At 31.0% G+C, this 14,263-nt stretch overlaps 1 protein-coding gene and 2 long non-coding RNA genes across 3 annotated transcripts; all 3 read right to left on the minus strand.

Moving 5' to 3' along the window:
* Nucleotides 1-706: 706 nt before the first annotated feature.
* LOC134707228 (uncharacterized) lies at nucleotides 707-4,964 on the minus strand. The gene is made up of 2 exons (XR_010105690.1): nucleotides 4,826-4,964; nucleotides 707-913 (listed from the first exon to the last, which is right to left on the minus strand). It is a non-coding gene; the product is annotated as an uncharacterized LOC134707228 (long non-coding RNA).
* LOC134720300 (uncharacterized) lies at nucleotides 2,049-4,240 on the minus strand. Its single transcript, XM_063582827.1, has one exon. It carries the CDS (start codon nucleotides 3,969-3,971, stop codon nucleotides 2,475-2,477), a length of 1,497 nt encoding a protein of 498 aa, XP_063438897.1. The 5' UTR covers nucleotides 3,972-4,240; the 3' UTR covers nucleotides 2,049-2,474.
* A 3,379-nt stretch (nucleotides 4,965-8,343) lies between the features above and the next one.
* LOC134707234 (uncharacterized) lies at nucleotides 8,344-10,153 on the minus strand. The gene is made up of 3 exons (XR_010105692.1): nucleotides 9,955-10,153; nucleotides 9,223-9,276; nucleotides 8,344-8,420 (listed from the first exon to the last, which is right to left on the minus strand). It is a non-coding gene; the product is annotated as an uncharacterized LOC134707234 (long non-coding RNA).
* Between the last annotated feature and the right edge of the window lie 4,110 nt (nucleotides 10,154-14,263).

Genomic DNA, 14,263 nt, shown 5'->3' on the forward strand with positions numbered 1-14,263 from the left:
AGCTCATCAAGTGTTCACGCAATTACATATACGTCAATGGCTTCAACCTACATTCATCGTCAAGGGCCTATATCCATGTTTTATCTTATAACAAGTATGAGATTATCCGTGCAGACAACAATGTCGTTTTGGTATGTACATCATAAGATTCAAACACTTGATTGATTTATGGCAATTCAAACTGTTTGATAACGCAATAAAGTAATGACTTTTCAGATGATACTGTGACCAAGGAAAAAGCAGCTTCAGTTATTATTTTGGACTTTAATATACAATTCCCAATTTTTGATTTTTTAGACATCAATTCTCTGTGTTTTATTATTCAAAATAATTTATAATTTCGTTTCTATTTACATTTCGTATCCAGGACTTAAAATCAACATGCTTTGATATGCATTTAATTCTCAGTTTGGGCATTGAGTGACATGTTATACTCTGTTAGTTATTTAGTGACATTTTACCGTTTTCATAATGTATGTCCTTAATTTTCATAATCAGATTATAATTTAATATTTATTCTTCAAGTTCTAAAAAAAGTTTAATCTTTGTCAGTGAACAATATTACTCAAATTAATTGTTTTTGTTATGTCTATACTTGTCAATTCAATTGTGTATAAATACTTGTTTATAATTTTTAAAAGCAAGATTCGGACTCAGGACTTTACCCTGAACACAGTCCATCTGTAATAAAAGTATAAGTATTCAATGCTGAATTATTGGTTTATTCATCGCTAGTTCCAGAGTCTCAAGAGTGAGTTTTCACCAGAGTTTCAGTCCCAGACTTCTCGTTGCTATTCACAGCAATCGTTCGTTGTGTTATCAGGTGCATCACACAGTTGTCAGTAATAAGAGGCCATTCAGTCAGGCTCTTGTTACGCAACCTGACAAGTCACCCAGTTTCGCGGTAACAAACCTGTAAAGAGGAAATTCTTGATAATAATAATAGTTCTGACGCGGTACACAGAGATATTAACCAGTGAAAATAATACAGACTCCACATGATACCCAAATTATATATTTTGTTTGGATTAATGTACGTTGATAAATCTACAGTTTTCTGAGTACTCTTTTCTGCTGGTCCTAATGTTTTGCTGATTATGTAATGGTTATGATTGAATTGCTGGTACCTTTACCTCATAAATGTCAATTCAAATAAAGGCAACAGGAATACACTGTTGTTCAGTAGTCATAAATTGATTTGGTGAACACAAATCCGGGTTGCAATTCAAAAACACACAAAAGTACATTTTACCTTGTATCTTAATAGTTTTGCATGAATAAATTCATCATAGTGACAACGTTGTTTTAACCCACCAACGGTTTCTTTTCTTCTTACTATAAAATTGCGACCGACTTTAATTTACATCTATGTAAGTCAATGATAACATTTATGAAATGCACTTGATGCAGTCGTCATACCTGTGATACTCTGAAGTTATACGACTAAACATCTTTAAATATTCAATTGAGTTGTATTTAATTGATCTTTACAGAATCAGACTTAATCTGAATTCGAATTGAATATGAATTAGTGATGCTTTAGAACTCAATATCTCCTGATATACTTTTTGTATACTGTTTCAAAACTAAATTGTAAGCACTGGGAATCGACGAATTGAAATAAATTATTTACAAAAGAGAGGCAAAAGACATCGTATGTATAATCAAACTCATAAGTCGAAAACAAACTGACAATTCCATGGCAAAAAAAACCCGATAAACCATAAAAAGACAAATAACAGTAAACAAAAACCAACATCGAAAACCAAAAACCGGGTGTAATTTAAACTGCAATAGAACTTCAGCTCTAGAAATTTTGTAACTTAAAAAAAAGTTATTCAAAGAAAGAGCGAAAGAAACAAAATGTAGTTTCAATTTAAAAAAAAAAGAGAGAAAATAGAACAACACGTTTGTGAAATAATTTTGATTAGTATCAACATTTTATCATTTTAATTGTGTCAATAAAAAACATTGGTGACCATCGGAGGAAAATAATCCTCCTGCAATTAATGATATGAGATAACCTGATTTTATCCATATGTTTTCGTTTCTTGAAATCTTTTATATGTATATTTGGTATAAAAAATATAAAACAAATATATTGGATAAAAAATAAAGGGCACTGACATATATTATCATTAAAAAAATCTGCGAGTTTAACATTTCATTATCTATGAAAATTATAGAAATAACTTGTTTCAATGGAAATATTACTCCTTTATGTGCATGTCCAATTTAAAATTTGTTTTGTTTTACACAACATACATGCTTTTCAGTACGCACACAATCTATTCTCGTTTTTCAATATTAAGTGCATTATAATTCATATTGTTTTATAAACACTTTAGATAACCGAATGAAAAATATATTGTTCGCATATATGTGTGTTTCTGAAATGTAGAGCCTGGATAAGTATATAAATCTTCATACTTAAAAAAGAGCTAAACTTAGTATATAGTTCCAAGCATGCAATTTCAAATGCCACTGAATTTTAAGATATGGAATTTTGCATTTCTGGGTTCTATTGCAGCAGTCGAGCATCCTATCCACAACAGTTCTGTCCTATCTATAGTCAAGCTACATGGCCAACGAATTCCAAACGAAGTTTCAAGATTTTGACAATGTATGAATGCACCAAACTCTGACAGAATATGAAGAGTGTGTGTTTCTTTTTCACATACTATTATATTTCCAGTCTTCGTACACACGATGCCGTCCGGATTAAAAGGAAATTTTCTAGAATTTACACTTTTGTGGCCTAAATACTCCCACTTTATTATCTCTGCTAATTCGCGAACTGCAATTACTCTTCCTCCTGTCATACTAACAGCATCTACTACACATATATCGCCATTGTTGTTCGTAGTAATTTGAAGAGGAACAGAGAAAAGACGTTTCCCAAATGGATCAAATTCGAGGATTTTCTTTAGTTTCCTGTCATTTGTAATAACTAAAATTTGTCGCGAACTGCGGTTTGTTATAGGAAAAGCTATTCCACATTCCCTAACGCCTATCAGCAAATGTCCAGACTTTGTGATATGTAGTCCTCTTAGTATAAGCGGCGAACAATCATAAAACATTTCGAACTTGCCTGAAGATGTAAAACGTTTAATACAACCTTCCACTGAAAATGCAGCAAATAGTTCCCCCGACGGCGAAACGTCTATATCAGATAAAGAAACAAGGTGTTCGTCTATTTTTCTAATGTTTTCACCTATCTCTATTTTCTGTAATATCTTAGATTGTGAATTCGAAATGTTATCAACAAACCATGCTGTATTAGGGGCTAGACTCACAATTGTAATAATAGACGATAAATCAGTAGGGTGAGACTGACTAACACTGAAACGTACATCCAATTTCTTCGGGAAAGCGAAGCCGACTAAATTGTTTATTGTTTGAGTTGTAATATTACCTTCTTTATAGTCTATCATCATTTCCTTATGCGCTACGTATTTTGGGTGAAAATTATTCATTGAATCAAATTCATTCACAGTATCAATAACATCATTTAGATTATTTTCAATTAAAATTTTATGTTCTATTTTGTCTTTAAATAGTTTTAGTTTGATTCTTTTCTCATAATAATGAACTCTTTCTTCTGTTATCAAATCTACCACACGGTTTCTTTCATTTGTTAAATCATTTCGCAACTTATTTGTTTCTTCCTCGATAAAAATCTTGAGTTTTTCCTCCTGTCTAAAAATTCGGTTCATTAACATGTCATATTCCTTTTGGACATCCATTATATTTCCGTCCAATGCATGTTCATGTTGGATGTACGCATTTATGAGGTTATTGTGTATATCCGACGCAACACATGATAACAAATCTATGTTTTCTCGCAGAGTGTTCTCCAGATTGTCAAAATCATGCCTCGAATGTGCGACTACAATACACTCCGGACATACAAGACGTTTGCATGTTTTACAGTACAAACAATACAACTGTTTTCTATGGTTTTCACACATTTTGTCACAAATTTCCAAATCCTAGTTAATATCTCTAAATTTAGTTTACTGATAACACAATAATTTATGATAAATCCGTTATCTCTCAATGTATTTTCTACAGAAAAGCAAATAGTATGTGTCTCGTAGAATCACCTAGTTAGGATTTAAAAGGTGATTCATTATGTCTTTTGATCAGTAAAATCACTAACACGTTATAACAGCAATAAGTACACACGTCGTTATTTGTTTCTATCATTCAAGCAGAAGCCAAATTACCTTTACCTTTATTTACTTCACCTGTACAGTGTGCACACGTTACACAAACCTTATTGATCGATTAAAAATTCTAAATTTGCACAAAATGTTTGCTATTTATAACTAACCATAATAAACATAAATTTTCCATTTACTAGTATATACAATTGTATTTCATTCATTCAAAAGTTCAAGTGCTTTTGAACAGGATCCGACGATAAATTTGAGATCAATCGAAAAGATAAAATATTTGTACAGCTTTCTTATAAAACTTTAATGAAATAGCTGAACTTAAATATTGTTATGGATACACACAATATTACATTCACATGCGCATGCATAACACAGTTAGGTTAATGTATTAGAAAGTCAGGACCAGAAGATGATATTTTTTTATTTTATCTTCTAACTGTGGAGTGCTAATTAAAACAAATGGCACCCGTCGTGCTGATCATGTTATTACAAACCCGGTAAACAGTTTAATTCGGTAGGTCACATTCGTGAAAAAGGAACGGAATTGTTATAACGACATAAGGAACATGCTACATATAAATTGAAAGTTCACAATTGGGAAGCTACAATCATCCCTTTTTCGTAAAATTTTGTTTTCAACCAACCTTGTTGTAGTTCTAGATGTAAGTCAAGATATGAGTAACTGTAAAAGAATGTTGTATGATTGCCAATGAGACAATTCTTTATCCAAGTCACAATTTGCAAAAGAAAACCACCATATGTCAAAGTACGGCATTCAACACAGAGCCGAAAAGTAATTTATAAAGGGTACAAACATTACTAGTGTATAATCATTTAAACAGGACAACCAACCGCCTAATCTATATGAAAAACGATAAACACTTATGAAGCACATCAACAAACCACAACATGCATTATTTATCGAAGTTCGGAACAAATTTAGCTACTTTATAATTTTGAAATTGAGCTTTTAATCATAAAGATGTGCAAACATTGAAATCATTTCATAATTAACGTGATGACAATAAAAGCAACACTTTGAGAATTATTTATTATCTATTTCAAAATGATCGTTTCATTTACTGACACATTGTAACAAATAATGACCACATAAAAAGAGAGATATTTTTTTAACCATTTTATTCCATGTACAATCTTAAGTGAAATCGTTTAACATTATCCTTCATATCAAATGAAAATCATTCAAAAAAGACTTCAGTGTGAAAAGAAAAAATATGTTGGACATGGAGTTTTTGTCATCAAGGTAACAATGACTCCGCACGATTGGTGGATAAACGATCATTCAAACACAGCATTATCTTATAAAAATAATTGGTCAGAAATTACAATTTTTCTTGTTTGTCTTTTCTTTCCATTTTAAAGACATTTTGTTAAATCGATCTTTTTATTAGACCAGAAAACTAAAACTAAACTGTTAGTTTCTCCTCTAAAATGCTATATTTATATTGAAATGTGTGTATCTGGCCTTGAAGTCATCAAAGTTCGAGTAAGTTCTTTGTTCTCATACTCCAAAATCAACACATCAAAATGCTGGATTTCATATTTCGAGCATGAATTTTGTGCTCCGAGCACTGAGCAAAGTTTTATGACTTCAACCCCTGTATTCTTTTAAGTACCCGCTTTACGCTATTCTTTTATATAGCTCTATGCAATCGTAAGATTTTGTATAACAGTGGTGCACTTTTCTAATATTTTTGTAGATTTTTCCTCATGACTTGGCATTTTTGGATGGTCTGTACTCCAGATTGTTTTCCCTTGCAATGTTCTTAATCTTTCTACCACAATGTTGTGTTGTAGTAGTTGTTTCCTTTCGGTTAGCGTTTTCATAAATAGCTATCTGAAGATCTACAGGTCTTATCTTCTATTTTTGAAAGTGTAAGTATAAAATACTGTGTATCAGTTTTACGTTAACAGATGCACATTTCGACAATTAACGTCACTTCAATGATGTGCGAGGCAAACAAATACTAAATTCAAAACCTAATTAATTTGATACATTCGATAAGGACCTACAAGTCTAGTACGGTTCTTGTGAAAGTAGGAAATCCGAATAACATGTTTACATTACAATCAAAAAGTGTCTTCAAACCACATTAAAATTGTTAATTCTTTTAAAAGATCGTTAACATTTCAATATCTTTCTATTATACAGGATCGATGATTTCACCACAAACCTATCCTTGTTTCACTCAGAAACCGTACAATTATATTGGTGAATCTTACTAAAAATACTAAAAATATTAAATATGTATCTCTTTCAATAAAGTCCATCCTGTTAGATTTGATCTTCTTATTACAGTTTAGCTTTTATTTATATTTTTTCCCAAGCGACATTAGATCAAATGACATTGTTATTGATTTGAAAGCATGCGTGACATTATTACATTGGTATAAATGCATATAAAATCGTGAGCGCATTATCAGTTTCATTGCACATTTTTATGTCCACAGTGTCCTAAACACCGGTTACACCAACAATTTATATGTGTGTTTCCGAAACAGGAATTTGATTCCAGTGTCTTCCGTTTTTTTGAGTCAATATTATTACCAATAAAATGCTGATGACCAAAACGCAAACAAAAGTGACTAAAACAGGCAAAGAAATAAAGTCCGTTAAATACTGTTTAGCAGTGGATTTCTTTTGTCCCTTTCCTTTTGTTATTTGGATGCCTGTAAAAAAATGAAAAGTAACTTTATATATCATTTGAAATAAAAATGCAATTTTAATTGTGTTATTTTTTTATTAGCTATTAATCAAAATTCTACACAGATGTTTCATATAGGAATTCAAACAGGAAACGTTAGTATACCGCTGCTCAAAAGTCTGTTCTAGTACACGGATGTCTGTGTTTTTCAATCAATGATTTATTTTTTTATATTTCTTTAGATAAAGTAGTGGTATTCTTTAAAATAAAATTCTCAATCATGTTGTCTTTTAAAGTACACGGATGTATGTGAAACTTTTTTTAGATTAAATGCAAGTCAAACGATGATTATTTTTTTCATTTCTTTAGAAATCAAATTAAATGTTTCAAAGGACTGGTATCCTCCGGTCAGGCTTTGTTAATTCCCTAAATAAATCAATCAAATATTTCCCCCCAAATTAGCGTCTGAGATTTTATGGTACACATTTTTTCGTCATCTGATTCTTACCCAGGGGGCCTAGATTGACCATCACTAACCCACTCTTTTACAATCAAAGAATTTATAGGCAATGCTGTACACTATTTGGAATAAGAGAGGTGGTCATTTGTGATTAAGCAAACAATATTCCTTTTACATGTGAATATCCCGCAACGTTACTTCAAGTTACGTATAAGATGTGAGACAGATAACCGGTCGGGATCATAAGCTTTTCCCGGAAAACATATTTCTTCTCCGTACCCGTCTCTTCATATTATTTCTGACATATATGCCGTTAATGTTTCTATTACTTAAGATGAAACGCATACAGGTATACCCTTTTCCTAAAAAAAACATGTAACCGTCTCATTTATTGGCCTTAATTTGAATGATTGGTATGCAGAACTTACAACTTCTATATGCAGTGGGGTTAATGACGGAAAGGTTAGGGTGATAAAGGATTAAAAGGAATAGAATTTTGCGAGACAAAGACATCGTCACTGTATTAACAGTCAAGTTGTTATATTTAACGAAGACAAGATAAGCTGAGTACGGATTTCTTTGGCATCAGTAATATATGTTGATGAGAAAATTAAGACATAAGTTTCCTTGCCTTTATGAGCTGTTTTTGCTGGGCGACAAAATATCTGAATTGACGCCTTACATAAGACAAACATCAGAAAGATGCAGACCGGGATATGGAGAAAATTTAATAGACATATTATGCACTACAAGAGTAAAAGTTGACCACGCCATCAGAGAATGAAAAATACCCACAAAGTTATGAGGACTATTTGACGATTCACATATGTTGTGACCATAAGTATTTTGCATGTATGTGTCTTCGAAAATACTTCGCATGATATTAAACACATCATTTAATTTGAATGGGTATCACAATTTGATTTATGCTTTCATTTTGAGAAGACCACTTATTTTTCGTGAACTGTATTCGGTAGTGTAAGTGTAATCCTAGGTATAGTCCTAGTTTCCATAAATGTCTATTAATCACTCATATTTTTTACTGAGTCTATTCTTACTGGATAAATGTATGACTTTGCAACCACTGCCACAAATAGTACAAGATGGTTTAATCTGTAAAAAAGGAGATGTTAAACAAACAAAAAAACTAATCAGAATATTTAAATAAAACATCTTTTATAAGTATTCCTTATTATTAAGGTAGATAAAGCATCAACAATAAAAACGTTTAAACAACTTCAAAGTTTATTGTATGTGGTTTTGACTTCTGTGAAGTATGCTCTTAATGCTTTTTTTTTGTGTTTTCAAACGTAATCAATAGATCAGATGTGAGTACTTTTATATTCACAACTTGAAATTTCATCGATATGGTCATTTATATAAATGAACTATTATAAATCGTCGAATACCTTTTTTTTAAATACGTTTATTTCTGCCCAATTGATAGATAACCGGAGCTGTGTTTGGCAAAACTTTCGGAATTTCGTATGTCCAATGCTGTAACCTTAGTCGCATTTGGCACCACTTTTTGGAAATTTGGATTCTTAATGCTCTTCAACATTGTACTTGTTTGGCTTTATAACTATTTTGATGAACGTCACTGATGAGTCTTATGTAGACGAAACGCGCCTCTGGAGTACTAAATTATAATCCTGGTACTTTTGATAACTACTTCATTAGTCTTTTTAACTTTTTTTATATTCAATCCATCAATAATGGACCCTTAAAGACGAAAAACGCGTCAGGTATATAGAATTATATAGCTGGTATCTTTGAGGGTGTATTGTTCACATGATTTATTTTCCAAGCTTTTGGTTTCAAGCGTATATAACGAAAAATTTCTTAGAAACACCTGTATGCGCGGAAAACATATCATACCTGATTTTGCTTTTAATTTACTGTTAGCCATACTTACTTTTATTCTATATTTTCCTGTTATGTGTAACTCCTTAATTTCCGTTACAATTTCCTAGCAAAAAAAGAAAAAAAAGAACTGTAGTTTGAGATGACAATGAAAAACTTATTCAATGGAATACAAAAATTGCATAATATTCCTTCTATTTTTTATTCTAAGTATACTTTTCTTCATTCCATACTTGTCCTAGAAAAAAATCTATAAGCTTTTGTCCTGATGGAAGGTCCGAAATACGCTAGCAACGTCATGGCAAAATATTAAAAAGATTTAGAAGGCAAACAACAGTAAACAAAACACAAATAGAAAAGTAAAACAATAATCCATGGCCACCAAAACCGGTTATGATATCAGGTTCTTTGGGTAAGAAGATCCTGTTTTCATTTGTTGAACCAATCGTGTTGCGCTTGTTAATATTGAAAGAAAAATATATCCTCTTCTAGCAATATCATTGTCCAATAATTTACGACGTAACAAGAACGAATTCAAAATTGTGACCACAGCAAATGGACATAAGCGATGATAGGACTATAGTCTCTATATACAACTAATAGTATAAAACACGCTATATCAATGTCAAAACGAAATGTACTGTTCGAGTCTGTATAATTTAATATGTACAAGAGCCTGGTTTATTCCAGTTAATTTTTCGATAACAAAATAAACAAACAACACAGCTCGGTTATTTCCAATTAAATAAACTGATGGTTTTTGTTTCAAATACTAAAAAAATACCTGATCATGAGGTACGGGTATTCTCTCACTGGTATACAGTTCCTCATTTAAAGTTGAAATATTGACAACTGTGTAGCTAAAAGAAAGAGTCCATATGTCCTTACACTCTTTAAGAAAGTGTGTACATAAATAATTGGCTTGAACTTTTAGTTTTGTAGTATAATATGCATCTATTTTGGCCTCCAAACAACTGCAGAAACAATCTGAAATACACAAGATATACGTTAGTGCAATTTAACTGTTTCTATATCAACATGTAAACTGAATCGAGGCTTTTGTATAAAAACAAAGTATGCATAATCAATGAAATATAGTCTGCTTGGGTTTATGTATACTCAAGTTTAAATCAAAAGTATATCAAAATATCACTAGTTCTGACGTCTAACTGTCAATCTAAAGTTTTATTATTCTAATTCAGTGGTCAAGCTGAAGCAACACAAACTATTGTGATATTTTCAAATGAACTACATATCAATCCAATCATCCACTATTTGCTGTTTAGAGTCTATGTCTTTTTGGTTAATTATTTGCTCATTTGCTCTTGTTTTTTTGTATAACCACATATATAACAGTCATACAGAAGAGAAAGTGAGATACATTTACATCTCACAATCTTAAATAAAACCGTGTTCTGATATTAAAATAGAATGAAACAGTGATAGACTTATATGGAGAATTTATACCAGAAGAAAACAATCTAATTGATAATAAAAGCATTTCTATTTACCTTTCTTAATGACTTGGTTCATGCAGTCTGTACTAGAATCATATGAACATTGACATGTCACTGATTAAAGTAGAAAAATACAGTTTTAATTATTTCTAGATTGTATTTTCCACAAAGTTAAAAATGCGATTACAAACTGTTTGTTTTGGGGTATTTTCTTTAACTTTTCACAAACAGTGGCTTATGCAAAATTATTGTTTATTTGCAGAGAGAAATGCAAGTAATCTCTTGTCTCCTATAAAACAAATTTTTAGATAATAACTTATTTACAAGGAATACAGAACATTATATTTGATCTTAAGTATACGTGAAAACTTACCATCTAATATCAATGCAACACTGACTGCAAATCTCAAAAGATAGATCACTGTTGAAAGCATGATCATATCTGTAAAGTATATCAAAAAAATATAAAAGTAGAGACAGTAAACAGGAGAAAAGATGAAAATGCATTAAAATTTGAATTCGAATGATTATAATTGACATAAATTACAGTGGAAAATGCTTTATACATACTCAGAGTAGAGGAAATTAAAACTCAAATAAATATGGATATTTTAGCGTTTTTCGAGACGAAGGGGATACAAGAGGGACGAAAGATACCAGAGGGACAGTCAAACTCATAAATCGAAAACAAACTAACAACGCTTTGGCTTAAAATGAAAAAAGACAAACAGACAAACAATAGTACATATGACATAACATAGAAAACTAAAGAAAAAACAACACGAATCCAACCAAACACAAATAAAAGAACAATTTTCACACAGATGTGTTTCGTTTACCTTGTAAACGTTATTATCATTTTTTTATACACAAATATATAAATTGTTTGCCTAAAACATCAGCAAAGTTCACTTACTAAATCTCCATTTGAATAATATATATTTTTTCAAAGGGATTCAACTCGTGTCGTATTCTATACAAAGTGGGAAGGATATAGCATATTGTGCGAAATATATCAATAATTATATCTTCCTTAGTGCATTAAGCCTTTGAAAATGTGATGTTATTAGATATTATGTTATGAAATGTTAGATAATGAAATTGAAAACAGTTTACCAGCAATACATTTTGTAACATAAGCTCTTGTCATAATTTTATATAATATATGATGGGACACAACTAAGTTACCGTGAGTTGTTTCTCATGCAAATTAAAAATAAAACAAAATTTAAAACAAAGTCAATTGATGTTTCGGTTCTCTCGTGACTGTAAGCAGATAGCATATACACATTTCAAATTTACAAATGTCTTAGAAATGTGTTTATGTCCAAGAAAAGATTTTAAAAAGCTTATATGAGACATATTTATAACAATAAAAATCATAATTTTTCTTCGTTGTATGATTTTAAATTTCTAATATGAATTTGTTTTGCCTAATTCTACCTTCAAAAGGCTATCATCGCATAATTACTTATATGTTTTAGAACAGCTCATAGGAGCTTACATTGGTCACGCGAAGAAAAATTCAATGTCTTTCGTGTATTGTTTTATGAGTGCATGTCAGTAATCAATAGAACCTTTTCTTGAATATTTTAAAACGGAAAATTCAACATAATATAATTGAATTGTATAAATAAACAATACCTTTAGATTCCGTTTTATTCCTTGTTTGCGTGTGTCCTTTCCATCGATCAGGAACATAGAAATAGAGTTTGAAAATTTATATTTGTTATGAAACTTGATCATAGACCAGCCGTTGATTTGTATCAATCAATCATTATATGTTGATATTCCTAAATTGACATGTTTTATATTAAACTAGTTATTAGAAATGTTTACAAACTCGAAAAAAAGTGCCACGGATGATATACGCATGGTGGCCATTACATGCAAAAGTCATGCGTGGATCATGTGTGAATCATGCGAAATATGAAGTATGCGTAAATCGCATGATCTTCACATACAGTTTTCGCACGTTTTAAACATGCGTGTATCGCATGATTTCTCAAACGCATGATTTACGCATAAAAGGCTATTACATGCGTAAATCATGTGTGAATCGTGCGAAAATCATGCGGTATCTGAAGTATGCGTTAAACGCATGATCTTTACATGCGGTTTTCGCATGTAATAAATACATGGGTTAAACGCATGATTTTCACATGTGGTTTTCACATGTAATAAATACATGCGTGTATCACATATATTGTAAACGCATGATTTACGCATGAAAGCTAAGTACATGAGAAAGTCATTTTTGTATCATGCTCGACTCATCCAATTTATGTAATAGTTGTAAATCTCATGTGTTGTGTATATACATGATATAAATCATTATAGATATTGCACATTTAAAGTCAATTCTTTACTTGCTGTTAACATTTTGCATGCCAGATCATGGCAGATGTACATGCATATTGTAAATCTCTGTTTAAAATACTTTAAATATTGGCATATACTAGTATATACATGATATATGAGTACAAATGGAGTGATTTCTTTCCAGCAAAGACCACATGGTAATCTTATTTAATTAAAAATATGAAATATTAAAATAATTTAATATATAGCAATTTAATGAAAAAGGTATGGTAATATACAAAATAAAATGGACAGACTCTCTTGACAACAGTTTCACATTATTTTATATGATGAAAAGACAGTGAGTTTCTTAACGCTGAATTTTTTTTTTAATTTCTTCATGTAGTCATCCATTTATTTAATTTAAAATATGGTTGTACTATTAACATGATTTACCATAAACATCTCTTCAGAAAAAAATCTAGAAAAGGGCTCAACATGCTCAAATAATATTGCATTAAAACAATGTTGATTTAAAGAATAAGTTTTCCTGTACATTGTATGTAATTTAAAAAAAATCTTTGGAATTTCTTTTAAATTTAAAGTTAATGTGTGTCCTTGAGTAACAAAAAGTGCCTAGTGTCTTGTCTTCCCAACAAACAACTATAGTAATGGTGGATGGCATTATATTATGGGGATATATAGTTGGAACACCCCCCCCCTTTTGTCCTGTGTTGTGACCCCCCCCCTTTTTTTTTTAAATGTATGGAACAGACCCTGAATATCTAGATGTGTTGTGTTAATATTGTTATCAAGTATATATAACTTTCCCAAAAGTCTAGTACAATACCTTACATCTCTTTTTTTTCATGTGTACATGTGTGCCAACTATCCCCCCCCCCCCCCCCCCCAAAAAAAAAATCTTTGACCAAAAGGCAGTTACATGTAGATGTAATTTAGTCTTTAAAAGGTGCTTCATACAGTTATGACTATAATAAAATTAAACTAGCCATTTGCATATGTTTAATATCTAGGATTTTCTTATTCTAAATCACTGACATGTAAAGCTGAATTAAAAATTACCTGATCATTGGTTGTTCAAACAAACGAGACCATACTGACGATAGCTGATCATTCTGATTATCTGTCCAAGTACAAAACTATGCTAACAAGACAAAATTCACATGAGCATATAGAACATACTTGAAAAGTTTCAGATTGTTTGAGGTCTGAGGTAGTTTTTATCCTGTTCAATGAGGCTCTTAAGATTTAGGGGAAAGAAACACTTTTATTATGTTTAAATCACGACAAACAAAAGTCACTATACAGGGTGTT

This window comes from Mytilus trossulus, chromosome 1, assembly GCF_036588685.1.
Source record: "Mytilus trossulus isolate FHL-02 chromosome 1, PNRI_Mtr1.1.1.hap1, whole genome shotgun sequence".
NCBI classification, from domain to species: domain Eukaryota; kingdom Metazoa; phylum Mollusca; class Bivalvia; order Mytilida; family Mytilidae; genus Mytilus; species Mytilus trossulus.

Bases quoted from the DNA above. Each gene is read 5' to 3' on its own strand.
- LOC134720300 (XM_063582827.1), bottom strand. From the start codon at position 3,971: ATGTGTGAAAACCATAGAAAACAGTTGTATTGTTTGTACTGTAAAACA.